Genomic DNA, 23,921 nt, shown 5'->3' with positions numbered 1-23,921 from the left:
CTACATGGGCAGCAATGATAATGCATACTGCACAGATACATGCATACACTGCATGGGCAGCAATGTATACTGCACAGATACATGCATACACTGCACGGGCAGCAATGATAATGCATACTGCACAGATACATGCATACACTGCACGGGCAGCAATGATAATGTATACTGCACAGATACATGCATACACTGCACGGGCAGCAATGATAATGTATACTGCACAGATACATGCATACACTGCACGGGCAGCAATGATAATGTGTACTGCACAGATACATGCATACACTGCACGGGCAGCAATGATAATGTATACTGCACAGATACATGCATACACTGCACGGGCAGCAATGATAATGTATACTGCACAGATACATGCATACACTGCATGGGCAGCAATGATAATGTATACTGCACAGATACATGCATACACTGCATGGGCAGCAATGATAATGCATACTGCACAGATACATGCATACACTGCACGGGCAGCAATGATAATGCATACTGCACAGATACATGCAAACACTGCATGGGCAGCAATGATAATGCATACTGCACAGATACATGCATACACTGCATGGGCAGCAATGATAATGTATACTGCACAGATACATGCATACACTGCATGGGCAGCAATGATAATGCATACTGCACAGATACATGCATACACTGCATGGGCAGCAATGATAATGCATACTGCACAGATACATGCATACACTGCACGGGCAGCAATGATAATGCATACTGCACAGATACATGCATACACTGCACAGGCAGCAATGATAATGCATACTGCACAGATACATGCATACACTGCACAGGCAGCAATGATAATGTATACTGCACAGATACATGCATACACTGCTTTGCCATTTTGCTTTGCAGAACCTGACGTGATTGGCCAGAAGTAAATGTATTAATCCTTAAGTAATGTGTGTTGATGTTTGATACTCTGAACGGTCTGAGAATGTGTGTGCAGCTTCGTAATGGTGGGGGAAAAGAAGCTGCAGATTGTTTGTAATGAATGGAAATGAGACTTTCTTTGAGGGAGTTTGGGGGTCATCTTTGATCCTGATCTCTCATTTGAGACTCATTAGGGAAGTTACTATCTATGGTATCTTTTTACCATTTGAGAAATATAGCCAAACTTAGACCAATTATTTCCATGTCTGATGCAGAGAGACTAATTTATGCCTTTGTCATCAACATTTGATTATTGTAATGCACTTTTTTCTGGTGTCCCAAAACGTGTGGTATCCTGCTTGCAACTTGTTCAGAATACTGCAGCTAGAATTCTGACTTAAAACCAAGAAAAGGGAGCATATTACCCCTGTTTTGGCCTGTTTACACTGGCTCCCTGTGCAGTATAGAATTGATTTTGCTGTTAACTTACAAAGCCCTGAATTGATTACAACCTGGTTATTTGCAGGGGTTACAGACCCCATCTCTTCCAAACCGCACTCTGAGATCACAGGATGCGGGGCTGCTGGTTATTCCGAGAGTCAACAAGAGCAACACGGGAGGAGGGAAGGCTTTTTCTTGTAGAGCTCCTAAATTATGGGATGCTCTGCCTTCATTTGTCAGGGAAGCTGGGACCATTACAGTTACTAAAAACGCACAAGACTAAAAACACACTTTTATAAAATGGATTTCTTATCTTAGCGGGTTTTAATATAACTTTAAAATTGCTGCTTTTGTATTGTGTACACTGTTTATTTAAATATGTTGTGTAAATGGTCGAACTGTGGCAGCTGTACGTGTGCTATACAAATGTATTGTGGTTTGCTGTTTTTTTTTCTGCTATGTACTGTACAGTGCTTTGCGATACTTGTGTAAAGCGCTACATAAGTGCAATAAATAAGTTTGATCCATCCCTGGTTTTACTACGTGTTTACTAATAACTGAGCTTGTTGCCTACACACACTCTGGCTAATCAAGCTCATAGTAAAACCTGGAATGGGTTAGTATGCTATGCAAGAAGAGTCTTATTTCCATCTCTGTATAATTAACTGTTGCCCATGCATTCTCTAGTCTGTCTGCAACTCTTCTTCATTCATTTGAATAAGGGCGTTTGGCACGAGTGATGTTCCATGCCTCGTGCTTTTTGTTTTTATTTTTTGAGCCGACTCCATTCATTTAAACTCTTGGAAAGTGTTGCTTGAACCTGACTGTGGGGAAAAAAAGGCAATTCCTTATTTAATTCAAACTGAACGCAAACTGAATGAAGTTAAATTGATTTAATTAAATGGTAATTAAGAGGAAACTATTTGCAGAACAGGTTATAACATTTTACAGGTTATAACATTTTACAGGTTATAACATTTTTGCAACAAATCATTAAGATTTTGGATCCGGGGAAAGCAGTTTGACTGAACTCTCTTTGTGTTCGCTATGAATTACAAATAAGGAGCTGAAGCCAGTTTGTTTATTTTTTACATTCTCGCTGAAACTGAGTCATAGTCTCATTGAAGTTACTGGAGACAAAAACCAAATGTGATCTTGTAACACAATCCACGCTTTTCCAGGAATTTAATAAGGAAACAGAGTCTGCTCAATACTTTTTAAAGGGACGTCACGTGACCAAAAATAAAAACCAGAAACAAAGTCCTATCCGTGCCATACAAAACTGGCTTGAGTCGTTCCATTAGCTGCTTTACTGAACACCAGCAGAGCACCTGCTGACTGCTGAGGCGTGCTTTTAGCCCAGCGTGTCACTGCGAACCGTGGTTTGCCCAACTCTGGTATTTTGTAAATGTTCCGGGGGGCACCGTGCACAATTGTCGCAGATGTTTCTTTTTAAACTAATTTAGTTTTGCTTTTGTTGAACAGGTAAGAAAAAAATGTGAAGTTTGTTGTTTCAATGCTCCGCTCCATTTCTGATGCCAGAATTGAAATATTAATTAGCACAGAACAAGCTCCTTGAAGTAGAAAAACAAAAGAACACTTCCGCCTCTGTTTTCTTGGGAGGGGAAAATGTCTTCACGCAAAGGGTGGTTGCTATGACGTCAGATGAGAAGAATCTTTTAATCTGAATGACCATGTGTGTGTGTTTTGTTTTTGTTTTTTGCGTAGGCAATGTAGTACAATGTTACTACTTAGTCACGTTTGTCATTTTTAAATTTGTTCTTATTAATCTGCAATGTGTTACAGTCTTCCATAGAAGTCTTGTTTGTTACTTGCTTGCTTTGTGTATCTCCCAGCTATAACCTGCTGAGGGCATTCCTTCCTTGTGCTACTCGATACAATCTGTGATTTCCATTAACCTTAATGCCTGTTGGCGGGGCTCGGAGATGTCTTTTAGTGGTGTGCCTTAAAGCCTCTGGCTGAGACTGCTTTAGTGTGTTTTGTAGGTTACCTTACACACACACACACACACACACAAAACCTAGTTTTCTTTTTTTTCCCCCTTTTACAAGCCGATTCAAGCAGGTTATTTTATTTGCACAATGCTTTGGATTGGTACTCGGGAGAAAGAGTGAATCAAGGTACCCTACATTTCTTGTTGCTCAGCAACCGCAGTGCACAGATTTTATGGGAACATCTGTTGTAGCCAGCCATGCCAAATTGGTAAGAGCATTGCTCTGTGCATAGGCTGCTCAATACTGCAAATGTTTGCTTGCGGTTTTGTGTTTGCTTGTTTGGCAGAGAGAAATGAAGGAGTGTTGGTATTGGAGGTCTGCTCCTTCAGTCCCTCACTGTCAAGGTCTGCTCTGCTTGCAGGACCCTTCGCATGATCTTTTCACAGTTTGCATATCTCAGTGATTTTGTGCCAGTTGAATCTGGGGAGATGTGGAACGTGCGGTTCAGTGGCGAGAGCTCAAGGTCTTTCTGGTCATCCTTATTTCTATATTGTGCTAAATGAGGCTCCGAACAATCCACAGAGATTGAAGAGACGACTGCAGTAGCTGTCACTGGATCTGAATTCAGCCACGGGTTAGGAAGGGCTCCTCTTCACTTACTAATGTGCAAATCTTTTATTTCGAAGCATGCATTGTGTGGCTCCAGGAGTCAGTGTGTCTGTTAAAGATTAACAGGAGTATTTTAAATGACCTGAATCAGGGTGTGAATATAAAGTATGCAGATTGGAGACTGGTGGAAATATAGCTGAGTCTGGAATAGGCCTCTGAATCAATAAGAGATAGCAAGCATTGGTGGGTCTGGAATAGGCCTCTGAATCAGTAAGAGAGAGCTAGCATGGGCGTGTCTGGAATAGGCCTCTGAATCAGTAAGAGAGAGCTAGCATGGGTGGGTCTGGAATAGGCCTCTGAATCAGTAAGAGAGCTAGCATGGGTGGGTCTGGAATAGGCCTCTGAATCAGTAAGAGAGAGCAAGCATGGGTGGGTCTGGAGTAGACCTCTGAATCGGTAAGAGATAGCAAGCATGGGTGGGTCTGGAATAGGCCTCTGAATCGGTAAGAGAGAGCTAGCATGGGCGTGTCTGGAATAGGCCTCTGAATCAGTAAGAGAGAGCTAGCATGGGTGGGTCTGGAATAGGCCTCTGAATCAGTAAGAGAGAGCAAGCATGGGCGTGTCTGGTTCACAAGGTTGGATGTTGACAAGTGAATAATTTGAATTAACTGAGATGTTCTTTGTTCGAGAGTTTTTAAAAGGATGGCAGATAAGAGCAGCGGACAACAGCCTAACTGATTTTAGCTCTTTGCAATATTCAAAAGGAACACCCCAGAATATGGTCAAAATTGTGAGAAACTTAAGTAATACCAACTGTATCGCAACTACATTTAATGAACTGATTTAGCCTGTTGGCACCGGTCAGATTTACAGCAAGATTTCCTATGCTGAGTGAGACAGGGTCGTCTGACCAGGAATACAGACGAACTCTACGGCAAGTGGAACCACAGGCACTGAATCATACCCAGCATCTACTGCAAGACAAAACCTGAGTATTCCCAGTTCAACTGAAAGAGACTTAACAGAATCTATATGTGGGAATGCAATACAGGTATAAGCAGAGAGTTCTAAAGTATAACAGGATGTGGCCATGAGTATCTGTACTGGTACTGTAGAAATCAGGCCAGTGTAAATCAGATTGAAATAATTTCATAGTCAGGGTGAAAATAATTGAAGTGATCTACTTCGAAATTGGTGCTAGAATAAAGAACAGATCTACTTGGTGTTAAGTTTAGGTTCAGTGAATTCTAATTAAACTTTATCTATCTGTCTGTCTATCTATCTAGCTCTATGTGTCTCAATATAATATTACAGATTGCTAACATTTGATTGCGATTTTGTAATATCCTGTCTTTAATTAGAATTTACAGAGTTTGTATTTTAATAATTCCTGACTCGCACTCGTCCTTTTCACACATTTTATTCATGCTATTTGAGCATTGATTTAACAGAATATGAAATAAATGTTGATGAATATTTACTTATACTTGACATGTCATATTTACGTTGAAATAATTGAATATTGTCAATTGCTAAAGTTAATGTAGTGATTATTTTGACATTAATTGACTTCTGTACCGTATTACTGAACGCACTTTGATAATGTATAGACTTTATAACTGTGTTGTGGTAGTATTGTTCGACTGTTTCACTTCCCAGAGTGAGATTGGAAGTAATTAGTAATTAAGAGTGCTAATCAAAATATTACACACATCAGCTAGTTACTCTTGATTGGGTATTGTAAATGTATTTATTTGGTAATACTAAGCATGTGCTGGCTGGCGAGACAAACACTTGTATAGGAGTACAGAGTGAATCTGAGGATCTGGCTGTGGAGGGACTCGGTAAGGTTCCCAGCTATCACCCCCCTATTCCCAGTCTGATGAATGGTTCAGTTTAACACACTGGTGCCCTTTTCAGAAGTGTTAACCCATTTTTTCTGTGTTCTTGTTTGTCCTCAGAGGTTGTCTAAAATCACCAGGATTTCTGTTTATTAGGAATGCAGCTTATTCTGAGCAGCACCATACTGGGGTGGGAAGACTCCTATTTCACAAGAGTTTGCTCTTTCCCTGGTTTTACTATCCGGTTAATAAAACACACCTGAGCTTGTTACCTGCCTCTGCGCTGGTTCATCAGGCTCATAGTAAAACCAGGAGTGATGGAATTGTAATGCCTGTTATTTCCATCCCTGTCATACTGCACGTGGCACATTGTTGTGGTCCTAGAACAGAAGATAGACAGTTTAAGATGACATTTCACAGCATTTTGCTTTTCTGTTTTGTATTTGGTATATATTCTGTTATGTACGTTTTAGAAGAAATACAATTGGAGAATGTACAGTACAGAAGAATAAAGGCAAATAAATGGATAAATAGACTCAATACCAGGATGCCTGAAGGGTTAAATAGAAAAGAGTAGATAGTTACATTAACTATGTAGTAAATGACATCACAAATAGATTTAAATAGAAATGAGTGTCTACCATGGCATCAAAAACCAACAGTAGAAGTACCTACACTCTTGTGTGTTTTCAAACACACTTTCCCTTGACAAAGGTATGTTAAACATACCAAATCGTGTGTGCCTGCCTCGGTGTGTGAGTGCGCGTGTGTGTCTCTATAGATAGATCTCGTGCACTCACATTGGCAGAAGTTCAGTAGGATTTAAGCACCATTTTAGCACATCTGAGAGCCCCTATTTTTACTCTTAGCTTGATGTCTTTATTGACTGTGTGTGTGGAACTGGCTTACGACAGCAGCCTCCTTTTGATCCCTGTATATTCTCAGCTACTCTCCTTCTCCAAAAACCAACCAGTCACTGAAATAAACTGCAGGGGGAGGCTCGTCCTCCCTCCCTGGGATTATTCTGGGCTTTGCTGTCCTGCATCTCCCTGCAGGCTATGGATTCTAAAACCAGAGTTCAAAGCTGGGTGATGGGGGGGCAGCTATGAGAGAAACTGGGAAAACAATGACTTTTAAACTTCTGCATACTTTAACCTCTTAAGGTACACAAGAAAGTGAGCGCTTGTTCAAATGTTTCTTACTTAAGTCACTATCAAATGTATTTTAAGAATCACAAGTAGGAAGCTGTCAATGTGGATGAACAGATCCAGCCTGTCAGTAAATTTGAAATCCTATTTCATGCACCTTGAAACATACAGAGTATGAAAATAAATGGATGTGGATGAAGATGCTGTTCATGTTAGTCAAGCTCAGTCAGTTTAATATGAACTGAAATGTTTAACTGAAGATGTAGGTGATGTCGCATCATTGACAGGGCAGCATATACAGTATCTCTACAATGCCTGCGTGTCCAAGCTTTCTGAATGCCTTTGCTTTTTCCCTTCAGGGCCTGGTCGCGGAGAGGCGGAGACCAGAGAGTGTATTTATTACAATGCCAACTGGGATCTGGAGAAGACCAATCGGAGTGGAGTGGAACGCTGCGAGGGGGAGAAGGACAAGCGCCTCCACTGCTATGCTTCCTGGCGCAATAACTCTGGCACCATTGAGCTGGTGAAGAAAGGCTGCTGGCTGGATGACTTCAACTGCTATGACAGGTGACCACCACTGTGGCGGGGGAGTTATATCAGTAATATTGTAGAGGGGGCCATGGGCTTGTTGCTGCTTAGCGAGAACCTTTGATCAGCTGAACCTCAAGGACCCAAATGAAAGGGAATTCCTTGTTCAGGTCAGCAATCTGGGAATAGTCCCTCCCTCTTTCTGGGACTGTATATAATTAATAGTCCCTCCTCCTTTCTGGGACTGTATAATTAGAATAGCCCCTCCCTCTTTCTGGGACTATGTACAATTAGAATAGCCCCTCCCTCTTTCTGAGACTGTGTACAATTAGAATAGCCCCTCCCTCTATCTGGGACTGTAATTGGAATAGCCCCTCCTCCTTTCTGGGACTGTATAATTAGAATAGCCCCTCCCTCTATCTGGGACTGTAATTGGAATAGCCCCTCCCTCTATCTGGGACTGTATAATTAGAATAGCCCCTCCTCCTTTCTGGGACTGTATAATTAGAATAGCCCCTCCCTCTATCTGGGACTGTAATTGGAATAGCCCCTCCTCCTTTCTGGGACTGTATAATTAGAATAGCCCCTGCCTCTTTCTGAGACTGTGTAGAATAGCCCCTCCTGCTTTCTAGAGCTGGAGAGCTGCAGAATTTCACAGTGTTGTTCATTATATTTTAAAGCCCTCTATCTGAAAGAACACCCTGTGCCATTGAGTTCCATGCTTGACTGGCTGTACCAGGAGATCATGTACACAGCTCTCCTCTTTTAAACTGCACTTGTTTTCACATGTTCTTTTGTCTGCTTACAGGCAGGAGTGCGTGGCCACAGAGGAAAACCCCCAGGTATTTTTTTGCTGCTGTGAGGGCAACTACTGCAATGAGAAATTTACTCACTTGCCTGAAGTTCTTGAACCACAAGGTGAGTACCTCCTTTCTTTTCCTTTTGGGCTTACAAGACTCTGCATTAACACAGCGGGCCTCTTGCTTCTATAGCCTGGAATGACAGAGCTGAGGTAGTTCACAAGACTCTGCATTAACACAGCGGACCTCTTGCTTCTATAGCCTGGAATGACAGAGCTGAGGTAGCCGAGGCACTAAGATACAAAACATAGAGTAAGAATGTGTGTGAATAAAGTACTGACAATTAGTCAGCAACTGCCTGTCTTGCAGGGAATGGAAGGAAATGGGAGACTATGCGAGAAAGCAGGTGTAATAGAGAAAGGGAAGAAGCAGTGAGTGCTTCTGACAGGGAGTATGATAACAGTGAGATAATAGCAGTGGAGAAGAGAACCAAACTGAGTGACCATTAAAGAACAAAGAGAAACCCTGAAGTTTCAGGTGGGACAGGACTCCAATGTGTTTACAGTGCCCTTTTTGTTTGTGTTGAATTTCAGTTTCCTTTGAGCCCCCTCCCCCCACGCCCTCTCTGTTGAATATCCTGGTCTACTCCCTGCTTCCCATCACCGGCCTCTCCATGGCCGTGCTGCTGGCTTTCTGGATGTACCGGCATCGCAAGCCCCCGTATGGGCACGTCGATGTGAACGAGGTGAGAGAGCACCGCATCAGAACCACCAACAAAACAGATCAGCAAGTCTTGTGAAATACCACATTGTGCATATGGGAAAGTGCAATCGTGGGCATGTTCGGGGTTCATTATTTTGAGATTTGGTTCTATTTTTAAGTGGGTTTGCATTAACTCTTAATTTTGGGCACAGATTTTCTCAAGGATAGAAACGTGCACACCGACACAGAGTTCTCCATGATGATGGGCTACTTCATTTCTAGGGTAATATATAATCCACAGTTTAGTGTATTACAGTATCCCAAAATGGCATGCAATGGGTTTCAAGGCTAGGAGTTTATAATGGAGGATTGCTGACAACAGTGTTCACCATCTAGAGTGTGACAGGCTCAACACTGTGAACAAGTAACCCTAAGTAATGCACAATGCAGCCTTTATCATGAGGACTGGCTGCCACTTGTGACCTGAATATTGGTTGCCAGTATTTGGGTTTTTTATGTAGTAGCAAAGTGGAAAATTCTCAGTTTATATATATATATATATATATATATATATATATATATATATATATATATATATATATATATATTTATATATATATCTATATATATATATATATATACTATCTATAGATATCTATATAGATATATATCTATCTATATATAGATATATATATATATATAGATATATATCTATATATATATATATAGATATCATATATATATATAGATAGATATAGATATATATAAACTGAGAATTTTCCACTTTGCTACTACATAAAAATAGATAGATCTATAGATAGATAGATAGGTAGTATTTTTTAGATTTTATTTATTTATTTGCATTGAATATTCTCCACCTCCTATTGAAACCTTGCTGTTTCTTGTCTGGGCTCTTCCTTTAAGATCTGCATTAAAAGGAAGTGCCCACTGTTCTCAGTTGTACCTGATTCTCTAGGTTCAGGTCTACAGGGAGTGCTCATTCATTCCTCTGCTTATAAAGCACATTGCTATGCTGGAGCCCAGTTTGGGGTTTGTTTTGTGCGTCTCTCTTCCACTTCCATTGCCCTGGATTTCCTCTTCAGCATGAGGTTAAAGTGGTCTCCTCCATCCAGACTGCTGGTGAGGCTCAATAACAAAACGGAAAGGCAATGTAGAAGCCGCCTTCTATTGTACAGGGACTGTGCATACAGCATACAAGCGTGTCCCACAGTGACACGACACGACAGAGCACAGTAGCGTGCGCAGTGGTGGTGCTGTTCCTAATGTCGTTGTGAGTTTAAATCATTAAACTGGAGCATGTGCTGCTGTACTTGCATACTGCTGTTATTCTGCAGCACTAATTTCCCCCTGATATTTGTATGTTAATAATTTGTGAAAATACATTTGCCACTCGCACAGTGCTGCTTTTTTTAGTTTTTTTAGTTTTATTTTAAGTTCATTCATTCCTGTTCTGCTCTTTCACTTATGCACACTGTTAGTATGACCTATATACTGCTGCAATGACAGACCCCCTGTGTTTCTATTATTTATTTATTGCTGTCTCTAAGTTAGGAGCCTGGATAAGCTGGTATGTCATGTCTGAGGGGCCTGTCGTGTTTTCGTTTTTGTTCCTCTGTCTTGTGTTTTCGTTTGTTTCTCTGATGTGTGTTTCTTGTTTCCCAGGATCCTGGACTAGCCCCTCCTTCGCCTCTGGTAGGCCTTAAGCCCCTGCAGTTACTGGAAATTAAAGCTAGGGGGCGCTTTGGCTGTGTGTGGAAGGCTCAGCTAATGCATGAGTATGTAGCAGTGAAGATCTTCCCCATTCAGGTAATGGTAAATCTGGACCCCTGTATCTCAGTTCAGGGGCTGTTGGTATCAATTTCTACTGTATTTGACATTAAAGCCCCACCGCCCCCATTAATATTACTATTAAATTACAAATTAGGAAACCAAGCTCCTTGCAGGTTGTCTAAAAACAGGAACTGTTTTCTCCTAATGTGTTTTTTTTGAGCTTTTAATATTGTACATATTATTCCACAGTTTTGCTGCAGTGTATTTGTGTGCAAGTGTCTATGTGTGCAGTATGACACTGTGTTCTGTGACGTATCCTAACCAGGGCAGTTCTGTTTTTCCCAGGATAAGCAGTCATGGCAGAACGAGAGGGATATTTTCCTGACTCCTGGAATGAAGCATGAGAATCTGCTCTACTACATTGGAGCAGAAAAGAGGGGAGTGAACCTGGAGATGGAGCTGTGGCTCATCACAGAGTTTCACGAGCGGGTAAGCAGTGCAAGAAGGGAGTGAACCTGGAGGGAGCAGTGGCTCATCAGAGTTTCACCAGGGTGAGCAGGTGCAGGCAGTGTCACGGGAGGGTGAGCAGGGCTAGGCCGTGTCACGAGAGGGTGAGCAGGGCTAGGCAGTGTCACGAGAGGGTGAGCAAGTGCAAGCAGTGTCACGAGAGGGTGAGCAGGGCCAGGCCGTGTCACGGGAGGGTGAGCAGGGCCAGGCCGTGTCACGGGAGGGTGAGCAGGTGCAAGCAGTGTCACGAGAGGGTGAGCAGGTGCAGGCAGTGTCACGGGAGGGTGAGCAGGGCCAGGCACTGTCACAGGAGGGTGAGCAGGTGCAGGCAGTGTCACGGGAGGGTGAGCAGGTGCAGGCAGTGTCACGGGAGGGTGAGCAGGTGCAGGCAGTGTCACGGGAGGGTGAGCAGGTGCAGGCAGTGTCACGGGAGGGTGAGCAGGTGCAGGCAGTGTCACGGGAGGGTGAGCATTGCCAGGCAGTGTCACGAGAGGGTGAGCAGGTGCAGGCAGTGTCACGGGAGGGTGAGCAGGTGCAGGCAGTGTCACGGGAGGGTGAGCATTGCCAGGCAGTGTCACGAGAGGGTGAGCAGGTGCAGGCCGTGTCACGAGTATTCCATCAAATTAAATAAATACTCAACATGTAAAAATGGTTCTTCCCAGCAGTAATTTAAGAGAAACAAGAAAAGATCTGATCAGACAGGATAAAGAAAGTAGAAGCAAGGATCTTAACACAATCGCTCCACACTGAAATAACTTGATTCTTCAGTTCCCAATGCCTCCAGTTTGCCCACTCTGTAAAGAATCGTCCGTTTCAAACATTCAAACCCAGTCTTCTGTAACTTTTGCGTACCATCATGAGTCTGTGCACTAGACGCGGGGGCAGGATGTTCACAGCTCCCGGTTGCTTGAAGGGTTCAGAATGTAGTCCTTAGGCAGAGTCGTCCCTTCTGTGTGTGCACTTGGGTAATGTTTAAAACAGGACCACAGTAAGCTTACAGGAAATTTGAGCGTGATTTCTAAATACAACCTGGAAAACTCCAGACACAAGTGAACTCCTGGTCTCCATACAGGGGTGTAGAGTTCATCATCCTACAAAGAAACCACATTCCAGGTAATCTTGGGGTTTGTGCACACAGGGCTCCTTGACCGACTACCTGAAGGGGAGCGCAGTCAGCTGGAATGAGTTGTGTCATATTTCGGAGACGATGGCCTGCGGGCTGGCCTATCTGCATGAGGATGTTCCCCGACACAAGGGAGAGGGCCCCAAACCTGCCATTGCTCACAGGTAACGCCAGCAGACCCACAGATTTAACTGCGAGATATCAGTCAATACCGCCATCTAGTGAGGATTTGGAATGTATTGCATGGGTCTGTGTCATGCATGCTGTATAAAGGAGGTCATTCACAACATGCAAATTTAGTGCTAATCTAGATTTAAGCCAGCTTAATTTTAGTGAGGCAGTGCAATATTGGCAAGAGTCAACTATGACCAACTCCTAAAGTAACTCTGCTGATTTCAAGAACAGTGACTTTTCTCCTAGTCCTGTGAGTGCCTGTATCCAGTGTCGTCTCCTACAAACTAACTAATACAACCGGAGGTTGCGTTAATGCAAAATTTTGCATCCTAGATGCAAAATAAATCCATTGGATGGAAAAATATTTTGTCTTGTGTTCCCAGGACAAAGAATAGAAAGGGGCGCAGACATGCATGCTCTTGTAATCTATTACACTGCAGCAACGACCGTAAAATACTTGCTTGTTTAAAAAAAATAAATAAATACTTCTGCAATATAACAGCATTGATTTAAGGTGCACTCCAGTCCTTTAGGTGTCAACAGTAAGCCTCATATTTGGCTTTGCCAGCAGTGTTAAGGACAAGTACTTTTAGGCTCTGTCCACATCACATAACTGATCTCAAGACCTGTACACAAAAATGTTTGAATTAATCCAGCTCAAGCTTTACTCACACTGAAGTACAGTTTCATGTTGAGTCATGTGTAATGCGCACACACACTAATGCTAGTAGAATAGTTCAGTTGCTAGCATTGGGAAATTAATACCATAGTATCCCACCATGCACTGTTTTATTTTCAAATAATGCGATATGCCTCATATTAACAGAGGCCCATATGGCTAAGAAATAAAACGTGAATACATTTGCAAGCAGTATTAATGCACAAAAATGCAGCAGCCCTGAGGAAGAGATCTGTGGGGTTTTTATATATACTCTCGCAGAATTACCAAAATACAGGCAGCGGCTCCTGATTTACAATTATAGCCAGCTGCCAGAACAGTTAATACATTTTTAAATCATGCCTTTTCACGTGTGCTTTGCAGGGAGGATTTTAACCCCTTCCCTGCCCTGTTGCTGTGTGTGTGTGTGTGTGTGTGTGTATATAAAAACCTGTGTTTTAAATCACCTGACGCTACCTGGGTTTTGATTTATTAATTTGAATTTAAAGAAAGTCTAGACATGATAATACAGTTGTAAGTGCGGGGTCTCTGGCCGGCACAATAAGGATGTTAAAACAAGCTTTTTCATGAAATCTTAACAGACAGGATATCAGTGTTTTACAGAAAACAGTAACATGGAGAGCGGCAAGCACACCTCAATAATAATAACCCTGGCGACTATTCTCAGGAACTAAACAACACAACAGGACTCTACAGTGAGACTAATTTGGTCACACATGAGTCTAAAAATGTGCTTGTGTGAGCGTCAATTTAATTTAGGTGCACATGTGCCACTACAAAACACTAAAGGTTGTTTTAGCTGACAGTATAAAACCATGACAAAAACAAAAACAGATCTGAACTCGTAGCTCAATCATAATGGACTCTGGGAATGTAGTTTATTGGTGTCCACTGCTAATGACACATTAAGAACTACAAATCCTATACCCCGTCCATTCCAGTGACTTATCACTGCGATGGCTGCTCGTTTCCAGGCAGTTTTTAAAATTATTTGCATGGGTGGAGAAGTTTCAAAAGAAAACCACGATGAACAAAATTCAGATATATTGGTGTCTTTCCAAGAAATGAGCAATGATATTTATTATTTGTTGTTGTTGTTTCTCGATGTTTCCAGTACTAAAAAAGGTTACGCAAGTCTACAGATCTGAAGGGACTGTTATGCTGCACCCACAACCCTTTCAGTATCCCTAGTAGAAAGTGGGGCTCTCATAAGCTGTAACAGAGGTAGTGTAGTCTTTTTAGACTACACTGTAAGAGCTAGTAAAATACACATAGGCCCATAGATTAAGCAGACAGCACTAACAGTATGTATTTTTCAAAATGTTTTCTCAGGGATTTTAAGAGTAAGAATGTGTTGCTGAAAGCAGACCTGACCGCTGTCATAGCAGACTTTGGGCTGGCTGTTCGGTTTGAACCTGGGAAGCCACCAGGAGATACACATGGGCAGGTAACTATTGAATGCCTTTACTACAGGTAGGAGAAATTGATATCTATCCATGGCACTCACTGTGTGTATCATTGTACCATGGGAAGTGTCCTATTTAATGCATCTCTTTTAGAATGTTTAATTTTATTTTTTCAAATTTGTGGCAGGAAAACTTATTGAACCCCATGTAGTTAACATTTCTAAAAATTAAACTTGGGGCCGACCGGGATATATTTGTGTTAGCATGTTGCTTATCTGTGTGCCCTCCCTGCTGTGGGATTTTAACAGCTCCCCTCTCTCACCTAGGTGGGGACGAGGAGATACATGGCTCCAGAGGTGCTGGAGGGGGCAATCAACTTCCAGAGGGATGCCTTCCTCAGAATAGACATGTACGCCATGGGGCTGGTGCTCTGGGAGCTGGTGGCACGGTGCACTGCCTCTGACGGTGAGCTGACATGGGGCTTCCTCTGTTTTACAGGCCCTGTAGATGAGATTGTGTTGGGTATGGGACCAGGCTGATGTTATTGGAGGAGGTTTTTGGAATGCTGTTCCTGTTTTCCCCGCCCTGTAGTTGAGATTGTGTTGGGTATGGGACCAGGCTGATGTTATTGGAGGACGTTGCTGGAACGCTGTTCCTCTGTTTTGCAGGCCCTGTAGATGAGTACATGTTACCGTTTGAAGAGGAGATTGGGCAGCACCCGTCCCTGGAGGACTTGCAGGAAGTAGTTGTCCACAAAAAGATGAGGCCTGCTTTCAAGGACTGCTGGCTGAAACATTCTGTGAGAATTATCCTTCTCATTGCTTACAGTAACACTTGGATTTAAAATGCATGTCTGTTATCTGGAGTAAGTGATTAACGTAATGTTTGGAATCTAGTTGTCTTCCTTGTAAAATGAGAAGCCCTTGTGTGCAACCCAATAACACAGTATTATACAAGATAGATCAAGCACAGTAATGTAGCCTGTTTAAATATTTAAACAAAATAAGTGCTGACTGGAGTTTTCATAGTTCATGGGAAAGCTTTGCAAATGGAACTGTGTGGTGAAGTATGGAGAGAAAGGCCTTGCATTACTTCACTCAAGCCAGTACGGGTTCTGGATTTATATTGGCAGCCTGGCTGATGCATGTTTTGTTCCTCACCCCTAGGGTTTGGCACAGCTGTGCGAGACGATAGAGGAATGCTGGGACCACGACGCAGAAGCCCGTCTATCGGCAGGGTGCGTGGAGGAACGCATCTCCCAGGTCCGGAGATTGACGCATGGCACTACCTCGGATTGCCTGGTTTCCATGGTGACTTCTGTCACCAATGTGGACTTGCCACCCAAAGAGTCCAGTATCTGAACCCCGGTCAAACCCTCATTTTTCCAGACGAATTTCAGAAAACCGGGGAAAAAACAAACATGATTGCAGCTGCTATTTTTTTTTATTATTAATTGTTGTTGTTGTTGTTATTATTATTATTATTATTATTATTATTATTATTATTATTATTTTGGATCCGATCAATATTACCAGCACACTTCTCTACTGTATTTAAAAAAAAAAAAAAAAAAAAAACAAGCGGTCATCTCAAACACATTCAGGTGCGACTAATGAATGCTGAAAAAGGTGCAGGTACCTCAAATATTTCATTTGTCACTTTTGATTTCTTTTATTTTAATTTTGTATTTTTTTGTTTTTGGAAGTTTTATTTGGTCTTCTAGATAGGGGACCGTCTGACAAACGAAAAATGAAACCATCTACCATCTCAGACAATTACAATGCTGCAAAACCTTGGAGGAAACTGAAGAGACTGTTACACAATTTTACACCTTCAAGGGACTACTCATTTCTTTTACACCTGTGTGTGTGGGAGTGGGTGTGTGTGTGTGTGTGTTTTTTTTTTTTTTTTAATTTTTTTTTTATGAAAGAGAGTGCTCAACACAAGAACGGTAAACGTGTCTTTTATGGAACTAACGGGTGTCATGGTAACAGAAAAAAGACAAACACTTTTAACACTTTTTGCCCCCCCCACCAGCCAATTCTGTGTCTTGTAGAGGTTGGTTAAGCATTTTTATTTGAGAGAGAGAGATATATGCAGGGGGTTGGGGGCAGTTGAAATTGGATTGCAGCATTTGGACAGTAATATTTTGTTAGGTACGAAACTGCTTCTCAGGTAACCGGTCTCCTTGGTGGGGGTTTATAAGACAGGGTGTCCATCTCCTCTGTGTGGTTTATAATCTCCTCTGTGTGGACAGAGGGTGTCCATCTCCTCTGTGTGGTTTTATAAGGCAGGGTGGGAGTCTCCTCTTGTGTGGTTTATAAGACAGGGTGTCCATCTTTTCTGTGTGGTTTTATAAGGCAGGGTGGGAGTCTCCTCTTGTGTGGTTTATAAGACAGGGTGTCCATCTCTTCTGTGTGGTTTTATAAGGCAGGGTGGGAGTCTCCTCCTGTGTGGTTTATAAGGCAGGGTGTCCATCTCTTCTGTGTGGTTTTATAAGGCAGGGTGGGAGTCTCCTCTCTGTGGTTTTATAAGGCAGGGTGTCAACCACAACCTATTAGGTGAGGAGAGACAGAACAGACACTCATGGAAAGGGAGGGGGCAGGAGCACAGTTTTGTGGGTGTGTCATAGGTGCCCAAACAAAAATTGGAGTTTATGGAAGAGCATGGTGAAAGAATGTGTGTGTGCGTGTGTTGAACTCTATGTGTTTGTAAAAGATGGGCAGTTTCCAATTATTGATGTGTTCAATCTCTATAAGACTGAAGAACAAACCTGGAACATGCTTTCAAAATACAAACCATACACATGGGAAAACACACATGTGCACCCAGACACACGGACAGTTCATGACCACAGACCACCTCAAACCAGAAATACCTCAGATTTTTCTACATGTATGAGTTTTATTATATATTTTGTTAGTTGTGTTGTCTTTGTAATCAGTATATTTTAATGTAAGTTGGCTTTTATGACAAGGGAGTTTAAGAAGAAAGCAGAGTTCCAGCATCTTTTAGGAAGTGATCCCATTTCACATTGTATAAAAACATCCATTGGAAATAACTGTACACAGTTGTAGAATACTGCCTGCATACGGTACCTGGGCATTACTCAATAACTGTACTGGCTATTATGAAGTCTGTTGCCTATAGGGACAGTAAACCTTTTTGCATGTCAACACTTTTAGAAGTCAATCAAATTTCTGTGCCTATGAACTTTGGCATTACTTCATTAATAATGAAGTAATGCAGTTTAAAACGGAAAGAAAGGGGTGCAAAAGAAATCTGCTCCATTCGGAGCACTCCTGAAAGTTCCCTTTGTATTGAATTTGTGTTTTTATTAATAATGCCACAGCCCGGGTCAGGTCAAGTGTTAGTTGAGTCCTGGTCAACCAGATCCAAACAGTCTTGTACTGCAACAAACAACAAAATGGATACAGTATTCAATTATGTCTGTGGAATGGATCAGCAGGTTGTTTTGAGTGTTTGAGGAAAAACGTTTACTGTCCCAGTTTAGTTTGTGCTGTGTAACCGTTTTTGTGTCACAATGACTAAATGAGACTCCACAGCAGTTGCCTTTTCAAACTACTTTTTTCTCTACCCGAGAGCTGTAAGCTTGTTTCCAAGGTGCCATGTGTTATCTTGCAGGTTGGAGGGTTCGCTTTCCTCTTTGCTTCTGTGTAATTTAAACCACATGGAACTGAGATGAAATGCCGATAATGACTCCTTGTACAGGGCCTGGTTTCGGACTGTTTTGTTATCATAAGTGTGTCTATTCAACAGGAAGCTTTTCGGGGCCTGAGTTGTCTGGGGATAGCAATATCTGTACAGCTCAGTTCGACACTGCAAAGGTACTTCTGTTAAAAGTGGAGATTGAAAGGAAAAGGTACAGCTGGTATACTATATTTTGAGGTCCCAGATTTCCAATGTAATAGACTATTTGGAATCGGGGTGAGGGTTGATATTGTAAACTAAAATTACCCACAGCTCAGATGAGTTTTAGGATGAACTTCAGTTACTGTGGCTTATTTTTGCTGCAATATTTGTCAGGGACATTGTGTGGGGAAAGAGCAATGTAATTGGTCTGTTCCCCATTGTGAGAAACTGCAAAATGTTGGCCAAAAGCTGTTAAAATTGATTTAGTCCAGTAGTTTTGAGGTCCAGTGTGAGGAGTGATTGATTTAGTTTGGTAGTTTTGAGGTCCAGTGTGAGGAGTGATTGATTTAGTTTGGTAGTTTTGAGGTCCAGTGTGAGGAGTGATTGATTTAGTTTGGTAGTTTTGAGGTCCAGTGTGAGGAGTGATTGATTTAGTCCGGTAGTTTTGAGGTCCAGTGTGAGGAGTGATTGATTTAGTTTGGTAGTTTTGAGGTCCAGTGTGAGGAGTGATTGATTTAGTTTGGTAGTTTTGAGGTCCAGTGTGAGGAGTGATTGATTTAGTTTGGTAGTTTTGAGGTCCAGTGTGAGGAGTGATTGATTTAGTTTGGTAGTTTTGAGGTCCAGTGTGAGGAGTGATTGATTTAGTTTGGTAGTTTTGAGGTCCAGTGTGAGGAGTGATTGATTTAGTTTGGTAGTTTTGAGGTCCAGTGTGAGGAGTGATTGATTTAGTTTGGTAGTTTTGAGGTCCAGTGTGAGGAGTGATTGATTTAGTTTGGTAGTTTTGAGGTCCAGTGTGAGGAGTGATTGATTTAGTTTGGTAGTTTTGAGGTCCAGTGTGAGGAGTGATTGATTTAGTTTGGTAGTTTTGAGGTCCAGTGTGAGGAGTGATTGATTTAGTTTGGTAGTTTTGAGGTCCAGTGTGAGGAGTGATTGATTTAGTTTGGTAGTTTTGAGGTCCAGTGTGAGGAGTGATTGATTTAGTTTGGTAGTTTTGAGGTCCAGTGTGAGGAGTGATTGATTTAGTTTGGTAGTTTAGTGAGGTAGTTTTGAGGTCCAGTGTGAGGAGTGATTGATTTAGTTTGGTAGTTTTGAGGTCCAGTGTGAGGAGTGATTGATTTAGTTTGGTAGTTTTGAGGTCCAGTGTGAGGAGTGATTGATTTAGTTTGGTAGTTTTGAGGTCCAGTGTGAGGAGTGATTGATTTAGTTTGGTAGTTTTGAGGTCCAGTGTGAGGAGTGATTGATTTAGTCCGGTAGTTTTGAGGTCCAGTGTGAGGAGTGATTGATTTAGTTTGGTAGTTTTGAGGTCCAGTGTGAGGAGTGATTGGGGGCACTTTACAAACAGCTCTGTTTCTAAGAAACGCAATGCTGTGTTGTACAGGTTGCATTCATGTTCCGCACCCAGGTGGTGATTTGTTTGAAGCAGTGCATAAGTGATTCCTGTAGGTGTACAGTATAAGGGGAGCCAGAGAAAAGGTTGCTGGTGAAGTGTTTTCCCTTGCTGAATAAGAGGAGTTTAGAAGTAAATATGGCCAGTGACAAGTTGTAAATCGGTTGATCCAACAGCAAGATTCATGGCCGTTTGAGAACGAATGACCTTTGAGAGTTCAGTCCTGAAGAACTGAAGTGAGGCATCTTGGTTTAAGCACGCTTTATGAAGAGAGGCAAGCCAAAGTAGGGTAGAGTGAGCTACCTTGTTTTTATGATTTTTATATATATATATATATATATATATATATATATATATATATATATATATATATATATCTATTATATAAATAAAAATAAAAAATCATATTTTGTAACTATTTAAACACATATTTTGCCAGTTTTAGTATTATAGATTATAGTGTCTTTTAAATGGCAGTAAAGCCTCTCCCTGAATGTATCTTTTTTTTTTGATGAATAGTAAATCCATTAGACAATCTACTTACCAACCAATTTATGAGGGCTAATTGAGTTCTAGCAGCCCTCAGCATCCATTAGTTGAGAGACTTATCCAGACGTGTTCTAGGGGAAATGGCTCTTACCTGTATAAAATGAATTTCATATTTGCTTGTTCATTTTTTTCTGATCTTCTAGTTTCTATGTCTGCATGACACACATTTCCTAAAGATGATATTCTTTTTAAAGCCATATATAACAGTATTTATTTTTTTAATTTATTTTTAAAACACAATGTACCAGTAAACCACAAGAAAATGAAAAAGCCTGATTGCTTGGTACAGCATTAACATTGATCTGTTGAGAGTTTTTGCCATGTGCTCTGTTACAGCCTTTGGGTTTTATTGGTGAAGTCAGACACTGACCCAGTCACAATCTGCTGTTTTATTATTCACAGTTGATGTCTTGTGATCAGTATTATTATTATTGTAGAGAGTTTGGAGTAAACAGCAACAGCGTGTGCATACCCATTCTAAGAGGAGTTCGCATTGATGGGACTAACATTATGATGTCATCCAAGCAGTTTTATTTCCAGTTTTATTTCTTAAGGAGACAAAATCTCTGTATTTTTATTGGCTACCACTGGGAAGAATATAGGCCAATAAGAAGTGAATAGAAGTCAGAAATGTGTATATTTTAGTATGTCAGTGTTTTACTGTTGCTCATCTCATTTTAAAGGTGGCTTTGTTTGTTTGTTTTGTTTTTTTTTTTCCCCCCAAATGTAATTAGCTTTAATGTAGGTATCCAGTAGATTTCAATAAAAAGACCAACCTTGACACATTTCTGATGTATGATGACAAACGCAAGTCCCAAAGTTGTCCTGATATTGTGCCTTTTTGTTGCTTTTGTTTCTGTAATAGCAGCTGCTGTGGGTCTCTCTGTGTTTTATAGTACCTGAGAAAAGAGGAGAAAAGAACTTTAAGATTGGGGAAAAAAAAAAAAAAAAAAAAAACCTTGTCCAGCTGTTTCTGCATATAGGTATTTCAGGAACCAATTACCTCAAAACCCACGTGTACACTACGAACACACAAACAGGAACCTCTCTGTACCAATGCAACATGTAAAACAACCACCCCCCCGACAGCTTGGAAACCTTTCGTTTTTATGTAAGGCTGCAGCCATTCCTGGTTATTAAAAGCTCAGAAATGGCATTGTGCTACAGTAATCAAGAGTGCTTCCTTTTTGTTTGTTTTTTTTCTCAAGTATTACCAATTCTGTAAAGGGGATGAATACCTTATTATAACAAGTTAGCGAATCATTTAAAATGTCCATGGACAAAAGAGTTGAATAACTTGTTGTAATCCAGCTGTCAAGAATTGGAACGAGTTTTGATGCATTTTTAAGAATGCTTTTATGGAGTAGGTCAATGGGCAGGGTGTTCGCTACAGAACATCGACAGCCATCAAGTTCCAGAGCCTGGGTGTGATTTGTGTTTTTGAAACAGTTTGTGTTCCAGCATAAATCTTCCACATGCGTGGAAATGTAAACTAAAAACCATCACGACAAGAACCAACAACACGACATCACCGCAACCAAAGCATCAGCATGCTCCAGTCGACAGCCTTGTGGGGTTGAACCCACAGTAAGCTAAGGCTTGTCCTTCTAATACCCTACCAATCGTCTGCCTCAGCAGGGTTACCTCATTCTCTCACACCCCTAGTAAGTGTTCCTTTCATAGTGCGGAAAAGACTGGACTTCGGGTGGGTTACAGCAACGTTCTTACCACAATTGCATTTCCTACGTGAAAGACTGTATTCTTTCCTGCAATGGGGTGATGAGTAACATTGGACAAAGGACATTAACAGCTGCCTTTTGTGTTTTCTCAAAGTGTCAGTGTTTAGAGTGTCAAATTGTATTGATGTGGCTGCAAAGACCCTTCAGAAAGTATTAACCCTGCCCCTCACAAGGGGGAGACTGAATATGAATGCCAATGGTTTGAGAGCTGACGGCTCCCCCGTCCCATAGTGTGGGGTAGAAGTGGTTACTTCACTCTTATTACTCCATGGCCTCAGCTTTGACCAAGTACATGCCATATTGTTGCACAATGTTATTTCAGTGCTGGTTTCACATTGAATTTCTAGCAAGCAACCCAAATTCAGATTCTTATTAATAAGTAGATGCATTTTAAAATTTTAATATGAGCTTCCACAGTAATAGGGGAAAACTCACATGTGATTTTAGTTCCAATAAAACCTACTTTTTTTTTGTTTGGGGGGGGGGTCAAAAAAGCGAGGTTTGTGGTGGCCAGGAGTGGGGAGGGCTAGATCATAATCAAGTGCAGTTTCTACACCAGGACGTGGGAAATTTGAAATGTTTTTAAGATTTCACTGTTGTAGCTAAAAATATAGACTAGAGATAGCTTGTGCTACCGAATCAACATAGATTTTCTTAAACAAATCCTGAAAAAAAAACAAAAAAAGACAAAAAACCCTAGACTGTGAATCTTGTCACGGTAACCCCTTTTGGACTGGAGTGTGTATATATATATATATATATATATATATATATATATATATATATATATATATATATATATATATATATATATATTAAATGCCCTGGAAACACTTATATTGTATCACCATTATGAAATGAGGATTTTTTTTTTTGGAGCAATCATTGTAACATAGTTCATGAATTTGCAGTGGATTATTGTTCATTTTTACTGTGGTAATTTTAGACCAGAGTATCAGTTTGAGCTGGAGTTGTCTGTTTTTGGGGTGTTGCTGTTTCAACCCTGTGCACTGAGTGCCGGAAGAAATCAAATAAATGTCTGAATGTAGTATTTACTCTGTGTGAGGCAACTACACCCCATGGTTAGGAGACAAAAAATACTAGAACGGATTATTTCAACATGATCTTTTTTGTATCTGAAAATAAACAATAAAATACTGATAATGTATTCAAAAGAGTCTCTGTTAATGCAATGAAATGTTCTACCGAAGCATTGCACACCCATTATCCCTAGGTGTCGAGACAGAGCCAGGTGCCTCTGGACACCCTGCTCTGCTGCTAGCCCGCAAGTCACCGCCTTTTTACCTGTTTCAAAAAGCAATGTTGTAAGATTAGTGTGCAAATGTATTGAAATACCCCATTGCTTCTGTTTTGATTTGTTGTGCATGTTAAATCAATCCTCTGTAAATGAAAATATTTGGAAATGGTCAGAACAGGCAAATTTAGTGAGAGTCTAATTCAGTGGTTCCCAGCCTGTGGTCCACACACCACTTGTGGTCCGTGAATGAACTCCAGGGGTCAATTGCAACTAAGCAGCTTCAGATAGTCCCCAGCTGCTTACTTAATTAAAATATTAAAGTAACTGCTGTTGCCCTCTAGAGGGTACTAAAGCAGATTACTAAATTAGTCCAGCAATGTCTGTAAAGACTAGAAAAATATGAAACTGAACTATCATATCTAAAAATGGTCAAATTATTTGAAATCGGGGGGGGGGGGGGGGGGGGGGGGGGGTATCAAAAACATTGCAACATAATCAGTTTAATCTTTAT

At 41.2% G+C, this 23,921-nt stretch overlaps 1 protein-coding gene across 1 annotated transcript in view; it reads left to right on the top strand.

The window, feature by feature from the left end:
• LOC121314044 (activin receptor type-2B-like) overlaps positions 1-16,837 on the top strand; it is a 51,650-nt gene extending 34,813 nt beyond the window's left edge. Inside the window, exons 2-11 of the mRNA XM_041246829.1 lie at positions 7,254-7,461; positions 8,231-8,340; positions 8,816-8,967; positions 10,608-10,751; positions 11,061-11,204; positions 12,361-12,509; positions 14,531-14,645; positions 14,931-15,069; positions 15,273-15,403; positions 15,771-16,837. Of these exons, the coding sequence (XP_041102763.1) occupies positions 7,254-7,461; positions 8,231-8,340; positions 8,816-8,967; positions 10,608-10,751; positions 11,061-11,204; positions 12,361-12,509; positions 14,531-14,645; positions 14,931-15,069; positions 15,273-15,403; positions 15,771-15,965 (1,487 nt within the window). The 3' untranslated portion in view covers positions 15,966-16,837. The remainder of the gene's footprint in view (positions 1-7,253; positions 7,462-8,230; positions 8,341-8,815; positions 8,968-10,607; positions 10,752-11,060; positions 11,205-12,360; positions 12,510-14,530; positions 14,646-14,930; positions 15,070-15,272; positions 15,404-15,770) is intronic.
• The last annotated feature ends 7,084 nt before the right edge of the window (positions 16,838-23,921 follow it).

Source organism: Polyodon spathula, chromosome 4 (assembly GCF_017654505.1).
Source record: "Polyodon spathula isolate WHYD16114869_AA chromosome 4, ASM1765450v1, whole genome shotgun sequence".
In the NCBI taxonomy this organism is placed as follows: domain Eukaryota; kingdom Metazoa; phylum Chordata; class Actinopteri; order Acipenseriformes; family Polyodontidae; genus Polyodon; species Polyodon spathula.
The sequence above is the reverse complement of the archived record's forward strand: the minus strand, read 5'-3'. Positions and strand labels throughout refer to the sequence as shown.